The 26875-nt window shown below is 51.2% G+C and overlaps 1 protein-coding gene across 5 annotated transcripts; it reads right to left on the bottom strand.

The window, feature by feature from the left end:
* Positions 1–311: 311 nt before the first annotated feature.
* Positions 312–26875, bottom strand: L1CAM (L1 cell adhesion molecule). 5 transcript variants are annotated; one of them, XM_084788912.1, is made up of 28 exons: positions 26743–26875; positions 16028–16222; positions 12479–12584; positions 12076–12275; positions 11094–11216; positions 10845–11015; positions 9538–9649; positions 9230–9414; positions 8941–9072; positions 8659–8802; positions 7949–8060; positions 7673–7839; positions 7411–7567; positions 7081–7205; positions 6804–6914; positions 6399–6596; positions 6084–6154; positions 5698–5920; positions 4501–4616; positions 4158–4359; positions 3947–4069; positions 3684–3857; positions 3421–3540; positions 3149–3310; positions 2675–2812; positions 2283–2355; positions 1549–1794; positions 312–1427 (listed from the first exon to the last, which is right to left on the bottom strand). In XM_084788912.1, exons 2-27 carry the CDS (start codon positions 16101–16103, stop codon positions 1563–1565), a joined length of 3753 nt encoding a protein of 1250 aa, XP_084645038.1. In that variant the 5' UTR covers positions 16104–16222; positions 26743–26875; the 3' UTR covers positions 312–1427; positions 1549–1562. The 5 variants fall into 5 exon arrangements, 4 of the variants coding, with proteins under 4 accessions (XP_084645038.1, XP_084645037.1, XP_084645039.1 ...); XM_084788911.1 differs by having other exon boundaries at positions 312–1794; XM_084788913.1 differs by having other exon boundaries at positions 312–1794; positions 16028–16162; positions 26743–26868.

Genomic DNA, 26875 nt, shown 5'->3' with positions numbered 1-26875 from the left:
TAAATTCAATCCCCAGCAACTACATGGTGGCTCATAACCATCTATAATGAGATCTGTTGCCCTCTTCTGGCATGAAGGTGTACATGCAGGCAAATACATAATTAATAAATATATCTTTAAAAAAAAAAAAGAGGCCATCAGTAGAAAGGGGACCCTGAGACTCACAGTGCAATAGTAACACCCAAGGCCTGGCAGTGGAGTGAAGAAGAAACAGGGAAGGCTGGATTGGGGCCACAGACCTCAGGGTATCCGCTGTCCACCGATGCAGCTCCCACAGCACGCAAGGCGTAAGGGAGTAAGAACTCACTCAGTCATGGTGAAAGGGTCTCTTTATTTCCAGGTTTTTATTTGCCTGTTATAATTTTGATATTATGTACATATATATATATATATATATACTTTTGTTTTTTGTAGAGGGCTCATCAACAGACCAAGCAAAGGCATACAGGGAAGCGACAACTACTGGGCAGTAAGTAGCACAGCAGTGCTGGGAAAACCAATCTTTGCTTTCCCCCCCCCTTTTTTTTGTCTGCCTTTATTTTTCCTGGAGTGGGATCATCAAAGCTAACTGCTATAAAACAGAGAAACCACCTAGAGACTCTGACATCTGCCTACACACTAGTGGCATATGGGGAAAGGGCAAGGGCACAAACTTTCAAAGTCACAGTGTATTTACATTCCCAACGTGGGGGACAGGGGAAGGGGCTGAGGATAAGAGCTGGGGGCAGGCAGGGCTGCTAAGGGGTCCTGGGGGTATGGTGACAGCAGGGAGGAACCCAGCCAGTGCCAGTAGGAAGAGGTGTGCCTATCTCCGGCAGTGACAGAGGCCACTTTGATGTTGTCTGGTGGGTACCGAAGGCAATGTGAGTGACTTTGTGTGTGTGTAGCTCCTGAAAGGTGGAATAGCAATGGGAGGAGGGTCTGAACCCGGGGTGCTAAGCGGGGGAGAAGGGGGAACAACTCTGGGCTTTCCACATGGCCTCTTCTACACAGGTGGCCAGCTTGCTCAGGTCCCCATCCTGATTAGAACAAAAATGGCCAAGAATAGGGAACAGATGGTGGGTACAGAGTTCTGTCCCCAGTCAGGCTAGCCAGGGGGTGGCTGGAGAAAGAAGAGGTGCTAACCTAGTCCTGAGGAGACCCCACCATGCCCATTCCCAGTCAAAGAGTGAGAAGGACAGTATCTCAGAGACATCTCACAGGACATTCCTTTGTCTTCTTCCCCCAAACTGCGAGCTCTCTGTACAAACGGGTCAGCAAGGCAGCACCTGAAGATCCCTGATGTGGGAGTGAGCTGCCCCGAGCTGGGGCAGAGCAGCGTATGCCCAGGAAAGGGTGCAGCTGGGTTTTGGCAATAAGGAGGGTAGTGGGTGCTAAGAAGGGGACTCAAAGTTCCTCTCCTCTGCTCCAGTCAAGTCTTCTATGGGCTGTGGAGAGAGGGAAGAGCCTTGATCCCAAAGTCAGCAGGTCAGCGGCTTGGTGCATCACCCAGGTATCTTGGCACCTGGCTCTCCTGCACCTGCGGCCCTGGGCCCAGGCCTGCTTTACCTGGCTGGATCTCACTACTCTAGGGCTACTGCAGGATTGATAGGCGAGGTGGCCCCTGAGCTGTCATTGCCTCCTGCTGCCTCCTTCTCTTTCTTCCCACTGTACTGGCCGATGAAAGAGCCATCTTCATTGAACTGGACGTCCACACTGCCCCCGTAATCAGCCAGGCTGTCATCACTGCCTAGGGGTTTGATGTCTCCATTGAGAGATGGCTGGCTGCTGCCAAAGGCCTTCTCTTCGTTGTCACTGTATGGAGAGAAGATGAAGTGTAAGTAGATGCTTTGCAGAGCCCTGGCAGGAGGCTCCAGCAGGTCACCCTGGTAGGTCCTTGTCCTCTTTTATTTGCCTGTCCCCACAGGAAATGTCAGGATTCGTGTTGACATACTTCTGGGAAATCAGGCTGTATACATGATGCCACAGGGCCTGTGCGTCCTGCTGGAGTTTTTCTTGGGGTTAAAGGCAGCCAGGAGGGTGATAGGCAGCCCAGCAACTAGAGTTTTAACACGAGAAGAGCTGGGCATGTTGGTTTCTCCCCAAAAGGGTAAACCGATGGGCCCCCAAAGGCAAAGTTAGGGTCCCTCCCCAGTCCCTGGGCTCTAACTGGACATCTCTGCTGTCCCACCTTACCTCTCCAGGGACCTGAAGTCACCCCGAAGCACAGAAAAGAGAGAGGAGTTGAGTAAGAAACAAAGGTCAAGCAAAGTGGGCCAAGCCCTGCTCCTGCCCCTGCTCACCTGTACTCGCCGAAGGTCTCGTCTTTCATGGGCCGGGCTTCCGAGTCTACCTGAGTATCCTCCTTGTCCTTCACTACAGACATGCCAGAGCAGTGAGCTTCTCCTGCCCTCCACCCCCAGATCCCCGGTCCCGCTGCGCTGACAGCCTGGCTTGACAGCACTTAGAAGACTTCAGAGGGACCCACCCATCACATGTGGGTCCAACTGCCACCGGTTTAGGCTCTGTGGCCCCAGGCTGGGAAGAAGGTGTCTTTGGCCTCTGGTCTGCACCCCACCTCTGTGACTATGCTTATCATGGAACTCCCAAGCATGGGCCCTTGGGGCAAGGTGGCTTTTGTGTTCTCTCAGCTGTGTGCACCCTACCCCTGAGCCTGCACGGTCTCCACGGTTACCTGAGTACTTGCCGCCCTTGCTGCGTTTGATGAAGCAGAGGATGAGCAGGATGAGGAGCAAAAGAATGACAGCACTGACAAAGGCGATGAACCAGCCCTCAGAGGCGAAGCTACCTGTAGTAGAAACTCGCACGGGGCCTGAAGGCACACAACGGGAAAGAAACAAAGCCCAGGCCCTGGGATGAGCTGTGGGGCCAAGGGGCACACCACTACATTCCTAAGCCTGAGCAGCACTCTCTGCTTTAAGGTGTGGTGCTCAGGACTCATGTGAAGTTACAGTAGCAGATGAGAAGAAGAGAGAGAGAAGAGAGCCCCCTGTAGATGGTGTAGGGAAAGGCACACTGGCCAAAGCACACCCACATTTCTGCGAGGCAAAAGAGCTGTGCAGTTCAAGGCTGCTAAGGGCTGCATGCAACAAACCCAGCAGTGTCGCCTAGGGCTTCCTGGCAGAGGATGGTGGCCCCAGTGCCTCACCAGTGCCATTAGTCTTCACTGCCAGATGGTGCAGGAGGATCTTCTCCTTCATCAGGTGGATCTCGTACTCGGTGTCAGGCTGTAGGTCCCACTGTGTGTAGGAGCTCTGATTGTAGCTGACGGACTGAGGCTGAGGCTGGCGATCAGGGATCACTTTCCCTTCTGCACAGATGAGGCACGGTGGCAGGGAGACTCAGCAGGAGGACTGGGGACACCTTAGAGGCAGGGGACAGAGCCTTAGCTCCCCACCCTAGGGATATCTCTGCACTTACCTGGCAAGGGTTTGAACAAGATATGGAATCTGAAATTGCATTGGCCCTCCCGAGGGACCCAGGAGACCACACTGTAGTTTTCACCTGCTGTGGCCGAGATGTTGCCAAAATCTGGCTTGCCTGGAGAATGTAGGAGCAAAGGGGAGCACAAGGCCCTTCAAACACCCACTCTTCTGAGCTTAGCCTCCCAGTCAGCCTCTTCCCCTGGTCAAGCACAGGGGAACAATCAAACTAACGCTGCCAAAACCCTCGCTCTAGCTCACCAAACAGGGCCATGGTGCCTCCTTCCCGCACAATGGCCTCTCCAGGGCCCTGCTGGGTAGTGGCCTGAAGCTGGAAGCGGTACTGCAGATCAGGGCTGAGGTTGGTGAGATTGTGTGTCAGGAGCTCCGGGTCAGAAAGGTTGAAGAACAACTGCTCCTTGTTTTCGCCACCCACTGTGGAAAGAAGTAAGGGGTTGGTTTCAGTGACCAGCCTAGGGCCTTTCTGAGTCTCCCAGCCTCCACTCCAGGTACAGTGCACGCACAGGGGTGGTAGGAGAGCAGGTAGCCCGTGAGTACTCCATTGTGGCTGAGTGGTGGCTGCCAGCGCAGTTGCAGGCTAGTGTCCGACTGACACTCCAGATGTAATGCCTCAGGGTGGCCAGGCACTGTGGAAGCATAGAAGGGTAGAAGATCCTCACCTGAGTCCAAGGAGAGGGAACAGGGATGCAGGTGTAGGGTTGGGTGCAGGCTCACCTCCCTCTGGGGTGCTGAAGGTCCATGCACTTGCAGGCCCTAAGCCCCGCCCATTAAAGGCCTGCACCTCCACGTGGTAGGAGCTGTAAGGACGCAAGCCACTGAGGATGGCACTGGTGGTGTTGGCAGGCACCACCATGTGGCTTTTGTGGATATGCCTCTTGCTGTGCCTTCTCTGACTGCCCTTCCACCAGTATGTGACCTGTACAGAGGGCCAACAGACCTTGTAAGGGCAGAAGTCATCCAACCCAAGAACTTCCAGGAGAGCTGCTCCCGCACAAGACTCCCCACCCTCAATTCCATCATATTCTTTGTTAGTTCCCCCCATATCCTGAGTCCTTACGTTGTATCCCCTGAGGTGGCCCTTAACTTGGGCGGAGTCCACAGGCCTCCACCTGACCAGCACAGTGCTTGAGTTGAAGATTGTAATGTCTTCCAGCTCAGGGCTTACCTGGGGGTCTGAAAACAGCCAGTTATTTGGAGAATTCACAGGCCCTCACCTGAGCCAGCAGACCAGACTCCTTTCACAGGAGAGTGAGCTGCAGGCCTCACAAGAGACAATTCAGTGAAGAATGGGGCCTCCACGAAGAAAGCAGTAACTTACACAGAGAAATCACACACACAAAAAATCTTGACTGGGTGCTCAAAATTACCATTTGGTGGTACTCCAGACTCAGGCATGGGAGCTTAGCTGGTTTGCTGGGACTGAAGTGAGCTGGATTCTTTTATATTTTGGAATAATAAGATATCTTGAGGATAAGTTCTATGTCTACATCCACGGGGTTTCTCTCTGCAGTCTGGGCTGTCCTGGAACTTACTATGTATCCCAGGGTATCCCCCTCAGCTTCTACGATGATACACTCAACTTTATACTAACATATACAGTCTCCTGGAACCCAGGCCGGCCTCAAACTCTATATGCAGCTGATGGCCTTGAACTTCCAACACCCCTGCCACCACCCTGTGTGCTGGGATTACAGGTGTGTACCACCATACTTGCTTTATATGGTGCTGGGGCTCCAATCCAGTCTTCAATATATTCTAGGCAAGCACTCTACCAAATGAGCTACATCCCAGCCTTATATATGCCACACTATTTTTAGCAAGCTTGTGTTTTCACTGATCCAACACAAAAAAAGTCAAGTGTGGAATTTCCCACTTAGGGTGCCATCTTTCAGCTCCTGGAGCATCTCAGAGTTGGGATTTTCTGATGAGGGATGCTCAGCCTATACCAGATACTCTCTGGACCAGAGAGAGGAAGTGCTGTCAAAGATAGTGCTGGCTCACTCAACTACAATAGTGACTGCCATTTCTGCTAATGGCAGAGATATGGCAATTTGAGCTGTGCAGAATTATAATATCATCTTATCTCTGGGAAAGCATGTCCTTGCTTGTAGGCATTGTACACTGATGCACTTAGCGGTGGGGGCTAGCAATGGCAAGCGGGGAGTGACATATACATGTGCGTAGGCTGACATGAGGACTCCAGCCCCCAGCCTCCAAGCTCCAGGATGTGGGCGAGGCCCACTCCAATACTCACAGTCTTCCCCGGAGTAGCCAATGGTGACTTGGGGCTCAGGGCCCTTGCCCTGGTTGTTCACTGCCTGGACTTTGATCTCATAAGGCACAAAGGTGGAAGTGTTAGACACCACCAGGAAAGGGTCGCTCACAGTCTGTTCCTTCCAGGTCTCCTGCTTGCCCTGTGGGCGCCACTGCACACGGTACTGAATCTGGGGGGCATTCCAATCCATCCACTGGAGGGGCTGGAGGAGACCGATAGAAAAGAAGGCCATTGAACAAGAGTGCCCATCTTCTGTACCTTGTCTCTAGCCCACATATTCCCTGAGCATTGGTTTCCTCTGTAGCACAACCCAAGGGACGTCCTGGCTTCATATCCATGATGCAAATCAGAGTAGGGACCCTCACCTGCCATGTGATGACCATGTTGTTGGTCTCGTTCCCTTCACCTCTCACATCCACAGGGTTCTTCTCTGGGGCTGGAAAGTAATGTGTCAACCTATCAGTACTGCTGCACGGACAAGGAACAAATGCTCCATTCTGGTCCCTGAAGCCCTAAACCAGCAGCCTCTAAAGTGCAACACAGCCCTCCCTGCTGCCTCTGGAACTCTGGAAGCAAGGGACATGGGCACAGCACCTCTCTAGCCCCTTCCAACAGAAGCTGGAGCCCAGTGACCAGCACCCCTTGCAGGTGCTCTGGGAGAGGGTGCTGCCTTGGCTTACCTGCTTCAGGTGTGACCACAGTCTCTGAGACAGGACTGGGTTCCCCAGGGCCATATTTGTTGATGGCAGTGACCCGAAAGGTATAGTGGATATAGGGGGACAGCTTGAGAGTAGTAGAGGTCTGATTTCCTGGCACCTTGCCCAAACTGTACCATTTCTCAGGAGCCCTTTCCTTGTCCTCAAATTCAATGTCATACTCTGCCAAGAAGCAAATCCACAGTGGAGTAATGAGCATGCGGTGTAGCTTGGTGGGGAGGGCAATGTGAGATACGTGCTGTAAAGGAACATGACCTCCGCCCCCAGAAAACAAGCATGGGCCTCAGTGAGGCAGCTATGGTTCTGTGAGAGAGGACGGTCCCAGCAGGAGGGAGAGCTGGCAGGGGATGCCACACTCAAGCTTCTTACTCTCTATGGGAGCGTTGTGCTCTTCGGCGGGGCTCCAAGACAAGTGCACCTGGCTCTGCTTCAGTAGGTGGCGGTCAGACAGCTCCAGGTGAGGCACTGGCCCAGGGCTCCCTGAGGGCCACAGAAAGTGGATTCTCATGGAAGGTGGATTCTCTGGACTCCTCAAGAGCCATCCACATGTCTCCACCCCCAACTCAGAATGTCCAGCAACAGGGGCTTGGACATGGTGGGCCAAAAGATAGGTACCCTTTGTACCTAACACTATATTAGGACTTACCCACCACTAAGAGCTGTGCCCTGCTCTCCACCTCATCCAGATCAGTGCTGGCCACACAGCTGTAGTTGCCCTGGTCACTGTAGTCCAGGCTCTTGATGACCAGTTGCTCACGTCCTATGGAATACCTAGAGGTGGAGCATGCATGCCCTTTGGCTAGCGGCGGATGCAGCACTTTCCTGCCATCCCTGACCATTCCCCTTGTCCCACCATGGACTTCCCCCTCTGAGCAGGAGTGCCTGCTGCCTGGATGAGGCTAGTTCTGACTCCCAGTTTTTCCCACTCTGCTACCTTCTACAGAGGCCAGTTTAGGGGCTGGCTGGGGGTCCTCACTTGTCATTGTCCCCAGATGCCTGGAGGTTTCTCCCATCTCTATACCAATCGATGCTGAGCTGTAAAGAGGGATCAACGGAGGCCTGGCAAGTGAACGTCACCCTTGCACCTTTCTTCTCAATTGTGCTCTGGGGCCCCTGTATGATCTGGGTTGCTTCTGAGGGGAAGAAAGGTGAGGGAAGGTCAATTTGACTGATGCTCTCCACAGACTTTGACCCTACCTCCCAAGAGGTCTGAAAGTCATGTGTGGGCATCGTCTAACCTTTAACCTGCAGATTAGCCAAAATAGTCACATTGTTCTGGTCATTGGCAGCTTGGCAGAAATAGCGTCCAGTGTCATTGGCCTGGAGGTCTCTGATACCCAGGGTTCCATTCGCATAGGGGAAAAATCGTTCATCCTGAAGCACAGTGGTTCCTTCCTCATCCAGCCTAGAGCAAGCAGAGGGCCTGGCTTGGACCAACCAGCTTTGCCTCCCTGCCCTCCTAGGATCTTTAGACAAGAAGATAACTTAGAAGTCTCCATAGGATTGGCACTCACCACTGGACACTGGGAACAGGAGCTCCAAAGGCTTTGCACACCAAGTAAGCAGTGCTGCCCTCAACTGCCATGTATGTCTGATTGTCTTTTGTTAGGATCCTGGCTGGCAGCTCTAGGGGAAGAATAGTCTCAGGAGACAGGATAGGTCTAGAGGTTCCAAGTATGGGAGAAGCCAGTGGCTCCCCAGATGGCACACACAGACCCTTAGGAGCCATATTCATTGGCTTCCCCATTCCAGGCTGTCCCTCTCGGCCTTGGTTACATAGTCCCCTTAGCCTTGTGTGTACTTCAGCCACAAGGATTATACCAATTATTGGAGACTTAAAGAGCAGTCAATATCTTCCCCAAAGCCTTCCCTGCCCAGCCCCCAATTTACATGAGTATCTGTGACAGAAGTCATCAGACTATCCTGGGTTGCATCTTGTCCAGAGTGCACCCCTGCTTAGATATAAGGACATGACCCTGCCTATTCTACAACTCCCATTCCCAGCTATTGTGAGGATGTAGGAAAGGTGAGCCTTAGAAAGGAGCAAGGCACCCCAAGGCAACCCAGCTCCATCAGCTGCTGGTTGAGTGGTTTTGGTGGACTGGAGGGGGCAGACTGGCAGTGATGAAGCAAAGATGAGCAGGTGGGTTGGAGGGAAGAAGGGACAAAGGGAAAGAGGGCAGGAAGAAGATAAGGCCACACAGCCTATTGGCTCTGCACTCACCGACAACATAGATGTAGGCATTGGCTAGTAGGAGCCCATGTCTGTTGCGGGCCTCACACTGGGTCACCATTGTGTCACTTGGTTGAACGTTACTCAGGATCAAAGACCCCTGCTCAATCCGGTACTTCTGGTCCTTGTTCACCTCTGTGTGCAACAGGCAGGGCCCAAAGGCCCAGGTCAGACTACTGAGCTGTGCTCAGCGCCCTCTTCAGCCTCTTCTTCCTCCCCTTGATGTTTTCCTGTACCCTCTACACACCCGACCACTGCTGAGGCCCTGCTTACTCTCCATCGCCATTCCGTTGATTCTCCAGGTGACTTCTGGCTGCGGCCTGCCCTGTACTTGGCAGTCGAGGCGGGCAGTCTCTCCTGGCCCATACAAATGGCTCTGGGGCTTCTGCAGCCAATATGGGGCAGCTGAACAGAAGGAAAGAGCAACCTGAGCCTGAAGCCTGCTCTGGCCCTAAGTGCAGGCCCTGCCTTTTCCTGTGACAGTGGGCATTGCAGGTCATCAACCCTGAAAGCCATTCTGAGGAGCCTGTGGGGGCTGGGAAAGGGTGTATCAGACCCATACCTTCCACAGTGACATAGTAGGCATGGCGGGCACTGCCCAGTGAGTTCTCAGCAATGCAGGCATACTCGCCATCGTCCTCCTCACCCACATTGAGTAGCTGCAGGGTCTTGTTGTGGTTTTGGTAGATCACACGGTCTGTTGGCATAGGGTCACTGGGGTGCAGCCACCTGACAGTAGGTGTAGGGCTGCCCAGGGTCACAACAACAAGGGAGAAGAGAAGGGAGAGACAACAAAATCACTCAGTTCTAAGGCCTCAACCTACTTGGGCCACCCAGCTCCAGCCATCCACCCCAGAAGCCCACACTCACAATCCCTCAGCAATGCACTCCAGGATCAATGGCTGCCCCTGCAAAGCTACCAGGTGGCTGCTAGAGTTGGTGGGGAAGAGTAGGCGTGGCTTCCGGTCAATCATGCTGTTGGCTACCAGGAGAAAGAGAGCGAGTCACCAGATTTGGAGGACTCAGAAATCCCAGTGGGGTTCTAGGCCTCTGCTTGCTCTTATGTTAAAAAGAATGAGCCTTGGGCGAGGGTAGCCTGGAGAGATGGCTCAGTGATTAAGAGCACTGTCTGCTCTTCCAGAGGTCTTGAGTTCAATTCCCAGCAACCACATGGTGTCTCATGGCCATCTCTAATGTGATCTGATGCCCTCTTCTGGCCTGCAGGCGTACATGCAGATAGAATACATAATAAATAAATAAATCTTTAAAAAAAAAAAAGAACTAGCTGGGCGTGGTGGCGCACGCCTTTAATCCCAGCACTCGGGAGGCAGAGGCAGGTGGATCTCTGTGAGTTTGAGGCCAGCCTGGACTACAAAATAAGTCCAGAACAGCCAAGGCTACACGGAGAGACTCTGTCTCCAAAAACCAAAAACAAACAAAAAAAGAAAAAAAAGAAAAAAAAAAGAAAGAATGGCTACAGTATGGTTCAGTGGTAGAAAGTTTGCCTAACATTCAAGAGGTTCTGGGTTCCAGGAGAAATAAAGATGCGTGACGGGTATAGTGGGCCACACCTATAATATTAGTATCCATTCAATCATCTGAGGCAGAACAGTCAGGAGTTCAAAGCAAGAGTGGTCTACAGAGTGAAACTAGTTTTTGTTTGTTTGTTTTCTGTTTTTGTTTGTTTTGTTGTTGCTGTTGTTGTTGCTTTTTGAGACAGGGTTTCTCTGTGTAGCCTTGGCTGTCCTGGACTCACTCTGTAGTCCAGGCTGGCCTCAAACTCACAGAGATCCACCTGCCTCTGCCTCCCGAGTGCTGGGATTACAGGCGTGCCCCACCACGCCCGGCTGAAACTAGTTTTTTAAAGTATGTCCTAGCAACATGTTCTAACACATTACTCCAATCCCAGGACCTGAGATTGAAGCAGGCAGATTTCTGTGAGTTCAAGATCATTCTGATCTACATAGTAAGTTCCAGTCCAGCCAGGCCTAGAGTAAGATTCTGTCTTTAAAAAAAAAAAAAAAAAAAAAGGACATGTCTATCCATCTGCCTTCAACATCTTGGAGAGGATCTATTTCAGTGGGTAAAGTTGAGAGCCAAGATGCCTTTCAGGACATTTGGGATTGTGTGACCCTTTGCTGGAAGGAAATAAAGAGTAGAATAGGGTTGGGACTCACTGGGTTTGACCTGGAGATAAATAGGTTCCTTTTGAATGATGGTACGGGTGCCAGGGAAGTGGGCATTGCAAATGTAGTCTGAATAACTGTCTTTGGGAACCACATTGGCAAAATACAGGTCTCCATTCTGGCCCATGGACACCCGCTCATCTTGTTTGATGTGCCAAATCTCTGCAGAGGGGACAAGGAGACAGCGGTGAGAGTGTGGGAGGAGACCCCCAGCCCAGCCCCCATGGCCCAGGCACCCACTGCTGTTCATCCAGTAGATCCTCAGCGGGGCTGCACTGGGTGGAGGGTTGCAAGGCAGAACTACTGACTCTCCTTCTTCTACTTCCACAGGTTTTACAGTCTCCTTCGGCCACTTGGGGGCACCTAGAAAGGACAGAGGTTGGTACTCTCATCCTGGTCAAAACAGTTGAAGACAGGAAGAAGGAAAGACAGGAGGGGAACTGTCTTAGTGATTCACAGGGGTGTGAAAGAGCCAGGTGGAAGTTCACATAATGGGAGGCAAAAATTCTGGGTGCTTTTGAGGCTCACAGTGGAGATGGAGGCCCCACAGCAAAGAGACGGTAAGCAAGAGGCCAAGTGAGCAAGAAGGGTTAATTTACCACAGTTCTCAGCTCTCTCATCCACCCTGAGGAAAGGACAAGAATGGTGGGGGAGGGCTGAGGTGCAGCAGTGGGGGAGGGGAGCTATGGAGGGATGCAGGAGCCACAGACCCTTCCATCATCTTGACATGGGAAACCATGGCAACGGTTCCCAAGGTAACTGAAGGGGCAGGGAAGGGAGAGGAGAGTGCTTTAGGAGGCAGAAAGCTCAGGGAGGATGGAATGCAGAGGGAAAACCCCAGGGAAAGGGAGACGCCGTTAAAAAATGGAGCAGGAGCCAGGAATGAGAGAGGTGGAGAAGCCACCCATTCAGCCAGTCCACAGCCCCAAGCCCACCAGCAGTGATCACAAAATAGGTAATAAGAAAGACTGATAGAAGGAGGGAGCGATGAGGTAAAAGTGGAGAAAGAGGGTGAAATGGTGGGGCAGAGCACCGCAGAAAAAGGGAAGGGGCAATGGAGACAGGGTGTGGTAAGGGCTGCCAGGGCACCTAGGCACCTCAATCATCACACAACCAGCTAAGGTGACAGCGGTTGCCAGTCAGGCCCCCACCCAGCTCCCAGGATCTAAGGAGCTCCCTTTTAGGTACCCCAAGCCCTCCCTGGCTCTGCAGTGCCTCGCACCCTCAGCCACGAGCTGGATCTCATGTGACATGGCAGTTCCCAGTGTATTGCTGGCATAGCAGCGATAGACGCCCTGAAACCTCTGGGCAAAGCTGTTGTTGCCTTCGATGGTGAAGGAGCCAGAATAGGGCGCCTCATGTACAACGACACCCAGTTCTTCCTTGGGTTTGAAGTGGACACCATCTTTGGTCCAGCGGAACCTGTGGGCAGAGCATGGATGAGAGGTCCTAGCACCCAAAACATGCTGCAATAGGATAGGGATGAGAGTTCATGAAGCCAGGGAACCCCAGGGTGTGGGCACAGAGTGGGCAGGAACTCAGGGTCACAACTCAGAAGTTAGGTGACCCAGGGAAGCCTGAGGACAGAAGTCACCAACAGGGGCTCAGAGGGTGGGGCTACTTACTCCACTTGGGGTCTGCCTCTGGCCTCACATTTGAGGCTTATGTCATCTGTGGGGAAGACAACCAGGCGCCGTGGAGACTGATCTGTGATGACAGGTGGCTCCATCACTGGAGACAAAATAAGACAAACGGGGAAATTTTGTCTGATAGATGCCATGGCCTCAACCTCTGTCTCATCCTGAGGAACCCCATGGCCAGGGAGGATATGGGGAAAATGATGAGCTAAGAGATACACAGAGTCAGAAATTGGCACATAACGGACAACAAAGAAAAGGCAGCCATAGAAGTTAGAGAAAGGAGACAGGCAGAGAAACAAATACACAAAGAGACATAGAGACAACACTATGGCCATATTACCCTGAATGCATCTGATGTCAGAAACTAAGTTGGCCTGGTTAGTACTTGGGTGAAAGAGATGGAAAGAACAAAAAGTCAAGAGAGGCAACAAAAAAAACAAAGAAAGCAAGAAGGGCAATTCTAGCCAGGCTGTGGTGGCGCACGCCTTTAATCCCAGCACTCAGGAGGCAGAGACAGGCGGATCTCTGTGAGTTCGAGGCCAGCCTGGTCTACAAAGAAAGTCCAGGACAGCCAAGGCTACACAGAGAAACCCTGTTCTTTAACTCCCCCTCCAAAAACAATAGCAATTCCTAGTGGGAAGAGATGGCGTAGAGCTACAGAAATAGAGCATGAGAGGCACAGAAATTTTAACAGAAGCAGAGACAGAGCAACGATGCTAAACCCAGCTGAGAGAAGAAGCCAAGAGTTAAAGGACAAGGGACCACAGTCAGAAAAAGCCCCAACCACACCCACTTACAGCACTAAAGGAAAGCTAAGTGTCCCCTAATACGCAGAGCACAGGTGTGCTGGCTCAGCCCAAGGCCCCCCTCCTCCCTCTGTTTGAAGCCTTTAAGTGCACACTCCCAGTCCTCCAACTTACCATGGTGGCCTTTATCTGAGAATCCAGACAGCAAGGGAGAGAAGAGAGAGAAATGCTGATGGCAGGAGGAGAAACAAACTGGAGCAGACTCCCATGGAGAAGAGAAGTGGCAAGGTTATGGAAATTCAGGGGCACTGGATAGAATCCCTGGATGGCACGATGTCCGACAATAAAGGATTCACCAGACACAGCCCCAGGATTTTTAGGCCCAGAAATACAAAATGTTTGCTTTTAGTAAAGGGTGCTCTTATAGCCCCTGCCAAGGTTGGGAAAGGACTACAGAACTAACCTCTTCTCCCAAGATGCCTTAGAAGGTTTGGAGGCAGACAGCTCAGCAACTGGAGCCCTCCCCTGCTCCAGCCCACGTCTCTCCTAATCCAATTAGTGCAGCTCAGTGTTTTCAATTAAGAAGGCCCAGCCTTCAGAGCCTGGTGCCCCTCCTCCTAAAGCCCTCCCAAAGGTCCTGCTAGCATCTGAGTCTCCATAGCCCTCAGGACCTGTGCCAGCTCTCCTTCTTTCCTTCCTTCCTTCCTCCCTGGAGACCACCAAGCTCCCAGGGGCAAAGGGAGCTGCCCCAACCCCAGGACTCAACTGAGCAGCAGAGGGATGGAGGGAGGGAAGAGGAGGGAATAGGAACACTGGGCTGCTTCTGAAAGCTTTGTCTCTGCAGAGTTTTGCTTCGGCAGAAGGCTCCCAGAAGAGAAAAAGGGACTCCCTAGGAACAACACAGACATCTATGAGCTGGGGAGGAGCCAATCTGAGAGCAAGAATGACAGCAGTGACAGGATGAGGGGAATCAACTCAGTGGAAGAAACAAGAAGGGAGACAAAGGGGCCTGGAAATGCTGTCACAGGAGAGATGGAGGGCAGGTCTCAATAGGGAGGCAGAGCATGTCTGCCTGCTGCTGCATTGTACAAGAATCGGTACCCAGGGCTGCTCATGGCCCAGGGCAGGCTCAGAGCTGCTGTGGTCTCTGGCCTAGTTATCTGTCCTCACTGCCACTTTTTTTCTAAATTCACCCTGCCCCCATCTCACAGAGGCACACCCAGGCAAGATAGGCAAGCCCAGCTGGCAACCGGGGAGGTTGGCACCCAGCATAAGGCCTTGGCATTTCAGATTAGGAAAAGCAAGTGAAAGGCAGAGAGGGAAGAAGGACCCGTACATGTCTATGAGTGTGCGTAATTGAGGGTCTGGCACATATGTGGGTGTTCTAGAATGTTCATATCAAGTGTCTGCTGGTGTATGTGTGTGTACCTGGGCCTTAATAGAGCACACATGCACTTGTTTGTGTGTGCTTATATCTCAGTGCACAGTGTTGTGCTATGTAGCCCCTATGTCTATATAGATGACTGCTCCTTGATGTTTGTGTAGATAACTGTTCCTTTAAATGTAAATCACTTGTGTGTGTTTCTGTTGGTGTGTCCCCTTCTATTCATATCTCTGTACCTACGTGAAACAAGTGTCTGGCTCACATACCCAGCCCACTTACATGTCTCTAAGCATCTCTGGTGGATAAGGGACCTCTATGTGCGTGTCTAAGGAAGTAGCCTCAATCTCTGTGTCATCAGTCTCTCTTCACCTCCCCCAAAGCTTGCAATATCCTGATGTCAAGTGCCTCCCAAGTTCACCTCTCTTGGCTCCTATCCCATTCTTGGCAGTCTTTCCCACCCATGCTCCGGAGCTTTCAGTCTTTACACCTCAGAGAAAAAGATGGCAAAGTGTACAGAGATTAAAGCCCAGTAACTCAATATGGTACTCTCTGAAATGCTCTTTCTTTCAGGATGACAACCACTTAGTGCACTGAAACTTGGGAGGAAATCCCATCACTGTGAACATGCCCTTCATATTTAAACATGGTCTACTCACCCATACACTCATCCCATTACAATAAAATGTTATAGGCAAATATTTTCACATCTCCACAAACATGATCTCTAAATAAGTTAGAGTTACTCACAAAGTTACTCAAATAAGAAATTAAATTCAGCTGGGTGTGGTGGCACACACCTTTAATCCCAGCACTGGGGAGGCAGAGGCAGGTGGATCTCTGTGAGTTCGAGGCCAGCCTGGTCTACAGAGTGAGTCCAGGACAGCCAAGCCTAACACAGAGAGACCCTGCCTTGAAAAAAAGAGGAGGAGGAGGAAGAAGAAATTAAAATCATATCCAAAAATAGCCACGTATTCAGTCAAAACACACACATTATACACACAAATGCACAACCCAACTCTAAAGCTTAGTCCCACTCTACACCTACATCCCACACTTACCTGTGATATTCCCTAAGCATCACAGACACATGTTCCAGCCCTTCCCTCATTGCCTCCAAATAATTACACACCAGAAAGAATTCAGAAGGCTGTTGAGTCAGGAGATCTTTTGAACTGTGTGCTGTCCGCGGTGCTGAAGGCATGTATGTCCTGTCCATGGTACTGACACTCCCATATTTTCTTCCTGACCCTTCTAAAGGTAAAGTGTGTCCTGGGTACCTTTTGCCCACCCCATGCTACAGAATGAGTGAGGGATAAAAATGAAGAGAAAGTGAAAAGACAGAAGATAAATAAGAGCTCATCACAGCGGCAGTAGGAGGTGCTGAAACTCCCTTCAGCTACTCACATTCGTCAGGAATCTGTATGAGCAGGCAGGGGCTGCAGAGGAGGAGAGGCCACATGTACCACAGTGCCAGGGCCATCTTCCTGTCGCTCAGTGGCTCGGTGCAGCACAACTGGCCAGATTCCACTCACTCTCCCACTGGAGGGAAGAGGGGGCTGGTGGTTGGTTTACAGCGGTAGCTGCTGACAGTAGGGGTCACTGAGAGAAGGAAGGAGGGAAGGTGGGAGAGGAGAGAGAAAGAGAGTGGGTAGGACAGCCATTAGTGATTAATTTCTAGGCAAAGCCCAGATCTTGGCCCACCCTCAGTTCCACCTCCAGCTGACAAGTTCATCCCCCCCACCCGCTTTTCCTCCTCCCCATTCTTTACACAAGCAATTCCACCAAGGAAGGAGAGACCTGTAAGAGACCACTTTGGGTGGGACTCCAGATGCCCTTTCATTTTCTCTTGGCCTGTGTTTCCCTACCAGCTGCCACAATTAACTCCCCTGTGTGTATTGCCATGTGTGTACTGATATACCTGTGAGCAGGTGTCCTGTGAGCCTGTGCATGGATGCAAGTCTGCATGCAAGGAGGATTTATGTGGCTATGTATGTGCATGAACGAACATACATTGTGTCTGGAGAAATCAGTGTGTAGTTTCTAGCTTTTTTGTGTGTTTGAAAGTACCCATGGAGGATGAAGACCTGTGACTCCTACCTAGCTTGCACACACACATATATGTAAAGAGTGTTTCTTGCTGGGGGTGGAGGCGCACACCTGTAATCCCAGTACTCTGGGAGGCAGAGGCAGACAGATCTTTGTGAGTTCCAGGCCAGCTTGGTCTATAAAGTGAGTCTAGGACAGACAAACTTACACAGAGAAACCCTGCCTCAAAAAACAGGCAAAAACAAAACAAAACAGGCAAAAAAACCAAACAAACAAACAAACAAAAAAAGGAAGCAATAAAGAAAAAGAGGAGGCTGGAGGGATGGCTCAGAAGTTAGAAGCACTGGCTGTTCTTCCAGAGGTCCTGAGTTCAATTCTTATGGTGGCTCACAACCATCTATAATGAGATCTGGTGCCCTTTTCTCACATGCAGGTGTACATGCAGGCAGAACACTGTATATATAATAAATAAATATTTTAAAAAAGAAAGAAAGGAGGAAAAAAGAACACTTCTTGTAGTTTCATTGTTATCTTTCCAAGAGCTCACTGACCCCTGGGAGCTATTTGCACCTATGAGCTGGAGGCTTGGGGAATAGGATAGGAAAGAAGGAAATTGGCCCAAGATAACTGCACTTCATAGACCAGGTGCAAGAAATGGAAGAGAGGATGAGGAATGAAGTCTGCTCTTAAGAACTGGGAGAAAGCCGGGCAGTGGTGGCACACGCCTTTAATCACAGCACTCGGGAGGCAGAGGCAGGTGGATCTCTGTGAGTTCGAGGCCAGCCTGGTCTACAAAGTGAGTCCAGGACAGCCAGGGCTACACAGAGAAAACCTGTCACAAAAAGACAAACAAACAAAAAGAACTAGGAGAAAAGCCGGGCGTGGTGGCGCACACCTCTAATCCCAGCACTCGGGAGGCAGAGGCAGGGGGATTGCTGTGAGTTCAAGGCCAGCCTGGTCTACAAAGACAGTCCAGGACAGCCAGGGCTACACAGAGAAACCCTGTCTCAAAAACCAAAACAAAAGAAAGAACTGAAAGAAAAGAAACCATTTCTTTGCTATTTTTCAGCCCCCAGAGAGAGCAGTAATGGGATTTATGCCCTCCCTATTGCTACATGTTCCAGGGTCAGGGCATGGTCACGGAAAGCTCGGGGACAACATGTCCCAAGACACTTCTCATGTCTGTCTCAGCACTTGGTTCTTTTTGTTTTTTGATTTTTTTCTTTTCTTTTGTTTTGTTTTGTTTTTTGAGCCTTCAGAGTTCAACTGCTAGATGCACCCACTTTAAGCCCATGCCATTTCAAGCATGTTCTCCTGGATGCAGTGGGACCTGGAGACTGAGGGTCCAAGTCAAGGATCAGGAGCGAAAACACATGTCCAAGAAAACAGGCCACTTTGACTGACAGAATAAAAGGAATGAAAGAGGCAGGGGTGATGAGCAAACGAACATGCAGACAAAGGAAGAGCTTGTTGGGTGACTGAGCTTGAATTCCTGATCCCCAATCTGGATGCCCTCAATAAATTCATCCGACCAGGATCTTATCAAATAGAGGGCCTTATCTAGAACACATAAATGTAAAAAACAAGCCAGTGGGACTGAGAAGATGCTTCCATGAGTAAACATGGCATGAGTTTGCTCCCTAGAACCCACATAATGAAAGGAGAGAACTGCTCCAAACAAATTGTTCTCTGATCTCCAAGTAAGCACCATGGCACAAATTAATAAATATAATAATTTAATAAATATAAAAGAAAAATGAGAACACCCAAAGGGTAAGTCAAGAGTCCCGGAATGTCATGGTAAGGCATCTGAACTCCATCAAGAGACAGCCAGGAGTCACAAATCAATTTCATACAAGGAGGTGATCTGAGAGTAGCAGTCAACTTGTAACTTTGCCCTCCAAAGCTGGTGAGGGTGTCAGAGCACCAGAGTGGGGCAACATAGGTAGCCTGGAGGACAAGGGAATGACTAAAACACTAGGAAGTGGAAAATGGATGGGCAGTACAAACCTTCAAAAACTGAGCTAGGGCCCAGAATAGTATAGCGGTTTTGTTTTACGAACACCTCCCCCAACAAAGCCAGTGATAGCAAGCAGAGCCAGGCAGCCCCAGGCAGCCTTAGTCTTGACTTCAAGGCCTGTAGGAAGCTGTAGGAGACTCAGATCAGAGAGCAAGGGATCAAACAACAGCCTTGGGAGCTCTAAGCCCTGGTCTGAGGTGGGGGTAGGGTGGGGACTGGAGCAAGGGAAGCTCAAAGAACTGGCCTGTTTGGGAGGGTACTTTGATGCTCTGTGTGTTGAACTGGTGATTTCTACCAAGCCACTTTGTCATTTTTATCCAAGTCTATGATCCGACAATGAGGTCTGGTATAAATGCAAAATGGGAATATTGTGTTATCCTTGTATGTGTCCCATCCTGAATCTATCTTAATAACCACACATGCAATTTATTTTCATGTTTCCTAGTATTTGTCATCCCTCTTGCCACTGTGCTGGACACTCAGACACAGGCAGGAAGGAGCCAGGAGACTGAGAATCCTTTGACAGTGTGGGAGGGGGCTCTCCTGTCTCCCTTCCCACTGCTGCTGGGTCTCTGATCTCTCACCATTCCTCAGGCAATTATAGAGAGAGCTAAGGTTGTTAGCTCAGCAGGCCCTGACCCCCCATCAGCACTATGGAGGGCAAAGGGAGGGGGGTAAGTGTTCCACAGATGGAGCCAAGGCCCAGCCTGCCAAGGGTGACAGACAGAGTGAGAAAGAGGCGGGAGGGAGCAGGAGAGTCTGAGGAGCAGGGTTAGGGGGCTGGGAACAGATGACAAAGACAGCTGTTAGATTACTGATAGCCAAGAGATAAACAAGATGGAGAAGTATAGAAACAGAGACCTGCGCAGTAAGGACAGGAAAAAGGAAGTGAAAGGGTGAGAGGCAGGCGCTGAGAAATGGCAGAGAAAGAAGAGCCACTGGTAGGTGTGTATACATGCATGCAAGCCACTGCTGCCTCCCTCTGCAGTAGTCCCAGTCCCTAGTCAGGGTGCCAGGCAAGGGTTACAGGAAGGAGAGACAATGAGTCGTGATTAGTGGAAGGGCTTCTCTGCTTGGAGGTCAGTCTGGGTGCAGAAGGGCGGGGTGGGGGTGGAGGGAGTAGAGATGCTGAGCACTGAGGCCCGAGAGACAACAAAGCAGCACAGTGACAGTGGTGAGCCCCTGCCCACTTGTGGCACTGGAGCAGGAGGACAGTTATAAGACAAGATAAATGATTCACTGTTGGCTAACGCACATGTGCCGGAGAACAGGTGGAGCTTACTGCAGGGAGGAGGGATGAGAGGGAGAAGCCGCTAGAGGAGCTCAGCGCAGTCTTCCAAGATTGCCGCTGAGTGCACGTTGGCACAGAATAGGCAGCCGCCTGGCTGGGGGAGGAGCACATGAAATCACAGGCACAACGGTGTGTGTGTGTGGTGTGATGTGTGAGTGTGTCTGTATGTGATGTGTGTAGCAATCATGTATACCTGTCGCCGTGTACACTTACCACTGCATTGTGGAGTGTAAGACAAAGGTGAGTGTGCTCCCAAGTGAAGCCAGCCCCCAGTCATCCTGCCCACATTGTGGCAATCTTATATGGGCAGGGAGGAAAAGGGTGTGGCAAGCACTGAGAGGGGCATGCCTGGGAGGTGATGGTCAAGGCCACAGGTCTATGAGGTGGAGCTTAGTAACAGCTCTTGAGGAGCTGCTCCTTGTGCCCTGCCTGAGTCCCACAGGGAGTCCTCTTGTCTACACTACATTATGTCATTGTCATCAGTACTGCATTCCTGGCAAAGCCAGTTGTTAGGGAGAGGCCTGAGAGGTCATATAACCTGTCTGAGACCTGGGGTCATTGCTTTAACCCCTGCATACACGCACGCACGCACACACACACACACACACACACACACACACACACACACACACACACGCTCCAAGGATGCCCTGCAAATGCACTTGGAACACATGCCTAACCAGCTCCAGTCTTTCCCAAAGGAGCAGCAAGAAGAGGGCCCTTCAAAGATGGATCAAATAATCCCTGAATTTCCTAGTCAAAGTCTAGGGGAATGGCATCAGGCCAGAATGGTAGCAGTACTGGGGGCTCAGCGCTCTAGCTATATGTCAGGGTCAGGATGGATGACAAGTACCTGTTCCTCAGGCCTGGGAGAAAGTAGAAGAGCTTTGGCATCTTGCTGATAGTGACATGACGGTATCAGTGTCACCTAAACCTTATTCACTATGCCCCTTTAAGGCCCCCCCATCCCAGCCAAATAGGCTATGGCTGTTGGGTTTCTATGGTGATGGAGCCTGACAGCAAAGGTGGGGGAAGCCCTGCTGTAGCCTTGTGGGTTATTTAGATAATACATAAAGAGGACCGCTTGAGAAAGCCCCCAGAAACACCTGGAAGCCCAGAAGTCTTAGTCTCTTCTCTACCTCCTCCTTAAGGGGAGAATGGAGAGAGTATACCTCATTCTACCTCAGCCTCCCTTATCCCAGCCCCCTCATCCTGCCTGAGGCTTCTGTCTCCAAGGCAACTAAGGCTCACCTGTTAAGGACTATTCTCCTTAAATGGTGGGAAGGGAGTGGATGGAGGTTAACCCTTTGTGAGGAAAGGCGAGAGGATCCTCATCAGTGGCTGGTCCCACCCTACACCCTTCAACCAGGATTTCTATCAGCCCCACTTTGTCTCTTTCTCTTTTCTTTTTTCTTTTTTGGGGGTTTTGTTGTTGTTGTTGTTTTTGGTTTTTGTTTTTGGCTTTTTGAGACAGGGTTTCTCTGTGTAACAGCTCTGGCTGTTCTGGAACTCACTCTGTAGACCAGGCTGGCCTCGAACTCACAGAGATTCCCCTGCCTCTGCCTCTGCTGGGATTAAAGGTGTGTGCCACCATGCCCAGCTCTTATTATTTTTTTAAAAAGATTTCTTTATTTATTATGTATACAGTGTTCTGCCTGCATGGACACCTGCAAGGCAGAAGAGGGCACCAGATCACATTATAGATGGCTGTGAGCCACCATGTGGTTGCTGGGAATTGAACTCAGGACCTTTGGAAGATCAGGCAGTGCTCCTAACCTCTGAGCCTTCTCTCTAGCCCCCAGCTTATTTTCTTAAGTGAACTCTTAGCACCTACCAGGGACTGTTCTAAGCACTTTCCACAGACTCATTTCATCCTTATGAAATTTGATACACAACAACATTGAGTCCTAGAGCGGAACTGTGTGAAGTTTTAAATGCAGCTGCCAAAAGCTCCTCTAGCATCCTAATTTGTTTCTGCTTGGATCCTAGAAAACCAGAGGCCTGGTCAAGGATGGCCTCCAAGTCACTCTGGCCCCTGGGAAGGGCTTATTTGCTAGGCAAATATAGGAAGTGGAGTGGAGTCTTGGGAGGGCAGACATGAGAAAGTGTCTTGTAAGAAACAGCATGTCTTCATGGGGCAGGCCTGGCCCCAGAAAACCTACCTGCTCCTCTGTGTGCTCCCCCCAGCCTGAAGCCTGTGGGACTCATGATCCAAGTACTCAGTTTAAGAGAAGCCAACTGCTTTTCTTGTTGGACTCAGAGGCAGGCTGGGGTTCCTTGTCCCTCCCTACTAGCCAGGATCTCAACCTGCTATTGTTACCTAGGCTCACAAAGGTCTAAGGACAGCAATGGCTCTGTTTCTGAGGGGCGAGAGAGACCAAGCAGGAGCCAGAGATCACCCTGAGAACAGAGACCCGAGTTCCAGCTTTCCAGAGCCTTGAAGGCAGAGTCATGATGCAGCAGTGGGTGTCAGGGCTCTCCTGGTCCTGGATTTCATGGGCCTTACACTGAGGGGCTTCAGGGGCCAGGCCAGAGGAGACAACCAACCTCCTTGGGTAAGAGGCCACCAAACAAATAGGCTGCAGGAGGCTGTGAGTAAATGTGGTGAACAGAGCAGCAGCTGACTTGTCTCCAGTTCCAAAATGACTTCTGGAAATGGCTCAGACACTGCCAGGCCCCAACAGACCCTTGGGGCTTTTATTCCCAAAAGGTTAAAGGGCAGAAGAGGCACAGGAAGCCTGAGAGTGGACAATGGTGCTTCTGTCCTTCCTATGGCCTAAGCATTCCTAAGGCATGAACGAAGCCATCTGGGGAGGGGGCCCAAGGGAATAGCCCCTTCCATTGAGGCCAAAGCCTGGCCCGGTCAGACTCTCTGTCCCCAACAAGAACCAGTGATGCATTACCCAGCCACCACCCTGGTCCCACCTCTTCCCAGCATAGACTCTTTTCAAGCCGCTGAAGGGACCCTTGGAAACACAGGATGTGCATGTGTGCATCTCAAGACCATACATACAGATAGATATACAAATAGGAGCCCAATGCAGGCAAACGAGATTAATTCAAGTTACACAGATACACGCTTGTGGCCAGATATATGAGCCTCACACATGCAAATAAAAACACTCGAACACATGCACATAGGCCCAAAGCTTCCCAGCAACCCAATTCTCCCAGGCAAAACTCCAGATTACGGCTACCCTCCCCCCAGTTCTGCTTGGCACTGGATGCTTTATGCTGAAATTCTGAGGAAGGAGGGGTCCCCTAAAGAGAGTCTTCATCCTTCAAGCTCCATCTTCAGACCAAAATTGAGATGGACAGGCTCCAAAGTCCCTCATGGGTAAGTGCATATTCTACTACCTTCCTGCCCCACCCAGCCCCAGGCTGGGTTTAGGGGCCAGGGACTGGCACAGGCTGCTGGGTTTAGGGGCCAGGGACTGGCACAGGCTGCTGGGTTTAGGGGCCAGGGACTGGCATAGGCTGCTAAGTGGAGACTGAGTTGGCCTTGCATCTTTGCAACCTAGAGAAGCCATGGCAAGCTCCTGGGGCCTTGGGTTGGGGGCAGTGGACAAAGAAAAGCTTCCAGAAAGGCCAGCGGAGCATACTTCCCCCTGGCAAAAGAACTCCCCGCCCTCTTCTGACTCCTCCCTCTCTCTCCAACCACAGCCATTAGGAAGCCACAAAGATCCTGTTGATATTTGGGAACTAGTCAGGGTGGCCATAAGATGCTTCTCTCTACCCTCCAGGGTCAGGCAAGGCCATATGGGGGTGTTTAAGCACAATTTAGGGGAATGGAGACAATTGAGGTACACTAAGGGTCACCTCTATTACTGGGACTAGCAACTTAGTCCCAAGCTCACAGCCATCAGGAGCTATTGAGAGAGGGCAACACTTTAGGGGAAGTACAGCGTGGAGCAAAGAAATGCAAGATAAACAAAAGGGCAATCAGAATAGAGCAAAGGACACCAACTGGAAGGGGAAGTGGGCAGGCAGAGGCTAGGAGGAGGAAAGACAGGAGAAGAGGATGCACCGCTACCCTCCATGAGCAAATGAGGAAGGAAGAGAACGGCCCAGCAAGAGGATGACAAGGAGCCTGGGAAAGAAGAAAAGATGACCAGATTAAAACAAGTGACAGATAGAAAGGTTATAGGGCCCCAAGGATGGGCTACTGAGGGCCTATTCAAGTTGGCCCCACACAGGGACCTGAGCCTTCCTCATCATGGGAGAGGTGAGAGGGCAAAGACACAGCCAGCTTGGGACACTAGTCCTGGAATTCAGACCCATCCCCAGAGCCTGAACTAGACCCAGTCACACCTTGGCCATAAAGGGAGGCATGGCAAATCTCCACACTGGGACACATGAGGTCTCAGAGCTACTGGCACTGATAGGATCATTGGGCTGGATCACTCTGCAAGATCATGTCATCCTTACAGCGCATTTTGGGTGGTATTAGTGCCCATTTGCCTTGAAAAAGACCTTCAACACAGCGATGAATCACCATTTCTCACACGATAGCCAGCAAAGCTGAAGCTCAAATTCAGTGTGGTGGCACAGGCCTATCATCCCAGCATTCAGGAAGGTTGAGTTAGCCTGTTCTACAGAGAGCATTCCAGGACAACCAAGGCTACACAGAGAAACCCTGTCTCAAAAAGAAAAAAAAAAGTTTAAAAATCACAGAGAGGAGCAGGGCGTGGTGGTACATGCCTGTAAGCCTAGTACTCAGGAGGCAGAGGCAGGAGGATCAATGTGAGTTCAAGGCCAGCCTGGTCTACAGAGCGACTTCAGGACAGCCAGGGCTACACAGAGAAACCTTGTCTTGAAAACCAAAAACCAAACCAAGACAAACAAAAACTCAGAAAGAAAAAGGGTAGGGCTGAAGCTCAAAAATAGGTATTTCAGAGGGACAAGGGTGGTACTGGACCGAGGGAAGGCGGCACCTGGGTGGCACTGGCTGGTGCTCTGGCCCAAGCAGGTACTCAGCAGGGAGACTCTGTCTAACAAATGGCTACCCACCCATGCTTGCTTCTTGAACAGTCATTCTTTGAACAGCTCCCATGCCTGGCTACTTGTGCCATGGTGCTCTGCAGAAGGCTAGGGGATGGGCACTGGGGGAGGAGTCTCTTGGGAGTAGGTGGTAGCAATCCAGGAGGGCTGCGCTGCGCTGCGCAGTGCTGAATGTTGAATGTGTTTCCCTCTCCTTGGTAATCAGATCACCGGCAAGTCCTAATTTCTTTTGTTCTTCTCTGACTATTTGAAATGTATTTCAATAAGTTGCCCCTGTATATTTCAAATGTATTGTGACAAGACGTATTGCTTTGGGGATCACACACACACAAAATAGAGAACGACAGACGTTCAGATACAGCAAGGAAGCAGAAAAGTGGGGAGTTCCCAGCCCTGCCACCAACTCCCCATGTGGCCACAGACACTGAGTGTGCCTGAAGGCTCGGTGCCTGAACAGTGTGTACAGCTACAGAGACGCTGCGCCGGGTGAAAAGCTAGGTTTTGCAAGTGCCACCACCTGCAGCTAGGAGCCCATCAGAAGCCCTGGGCAGGCCCCACCCTAGCCGCCCTACTAAAGGGTTATAAAGGTAGGAAGAAAGCCTGCTGGACCTTATTCACCACAAGGGCCATGTGAGTCAGCAAAGATAATGTCTTCGGGCTGCCAGCAACCCCTACCATTGGATTCGCATTATTCAGGATCAAGACATCTACCTAAAAGGGACCTCAGGCCCCCAGACAGATGGTGGTCATACCTCCCTGAGACAGATGCAGTGGCTTATACCTGTTGTTCTTTTCAATCCCTGTCAATCGACAGCCCAAAACTCTGAACCTGACAGAAGAGAATAAGGTATGAAAGCTCCCACCTCCCATAATTAAAGAGACTGTAAGACATGAAAATGGCCAAAATTGCTGCGGTCTCTATAGAAACGGTCCCAGGTGCCTTGCTTCCAGAAGTCCCTGGTCCTGAGCCACCGAGGCCCTTCTTTCCTTATTCCTACCTGATGGACCGATGGTCTACACCCATGTGCACCCAGAGGCACGTCAGGGGTGCCCAAACCCATCTCTCCTAGTGTAGCCTTTATTGGTCAAAAAACCTAAGGGAAGAGGCCCCCTGCTGCGCCTGAGGAGACAGATTTTGCAGATTATTTGAGGGGATCCCCGGAGGGAATTTGGAAAGGAAGAGGTGAAGAACAAAGCTCCCTCCCCACTTTGGGGTGGAGGGATAGGCAGCGCCCATCTCTGTTCCCTCTCCTCCCGCTGCCAGAGGAGCTTCGCTCAATCTCCCTGACACCAGGCTAGACACTGGGTTTTTCCAGCAAACAGGACCTTAGAATGGGGGTGATGAGGAACAGCCACGCCCAGAGCCACACCCCACAGCGGTCGACCGCGTTAGAGGGACGCTGCACTGGGTTCACATTTCCCTCCTCACACTTGCATATACACCCATAGAGATATGCCCATTTCAGCCCCACCTGCCCACACAGAACCTGCTTGGCCACTCTTGTACCCCTCCCTAAGCGTGCATTTGGGGTGCCGCCCAGTTACCCCTCACCTGTCAGGCTCTGGCACCTAGCCATCTTCCCCAGTCCCATTCCAGACCGCAGTGCTCAGAGCCCGGTGCCTAATATGGGTGGGGCTCTAGCCTCCCTTCCCTCTACCGAGGCAGACACGAAACCCGCCAGTCCTTCTGCCCAAGGCAGGGCTGGTCTGGAACGCAGATTCTCGCTGCTGCAGCCAAGGGAACAAACCAGCCCGCCTTACCTGCGTCGTTTGGTTTCCAGCCCAGCCTATATGCACGCCGACCTCGGACCGGCCACCCAGCGCCTCCGTGATGCTGCTGCCTACTCGGATGCTGCTGCGGTGGCGGCGGCAGCGGCGGGCGGGGCGGCGTGCG

This window comes from Acomys minous, assembly GCF_964271855.1.
Source record: "Acomys minous genome assembly, chromosome: 7".
In the NCBI taxonomy this organism is placed as follows: domain Eukaryota; kingdom Metazoa; phylum Chordata; class Mammalia; order Rodentia; family Muridae; genus Acomys; species Acomys minous.
This window is presented reverse-complemented; position numbering and strand designations above follow the sequence as displayed.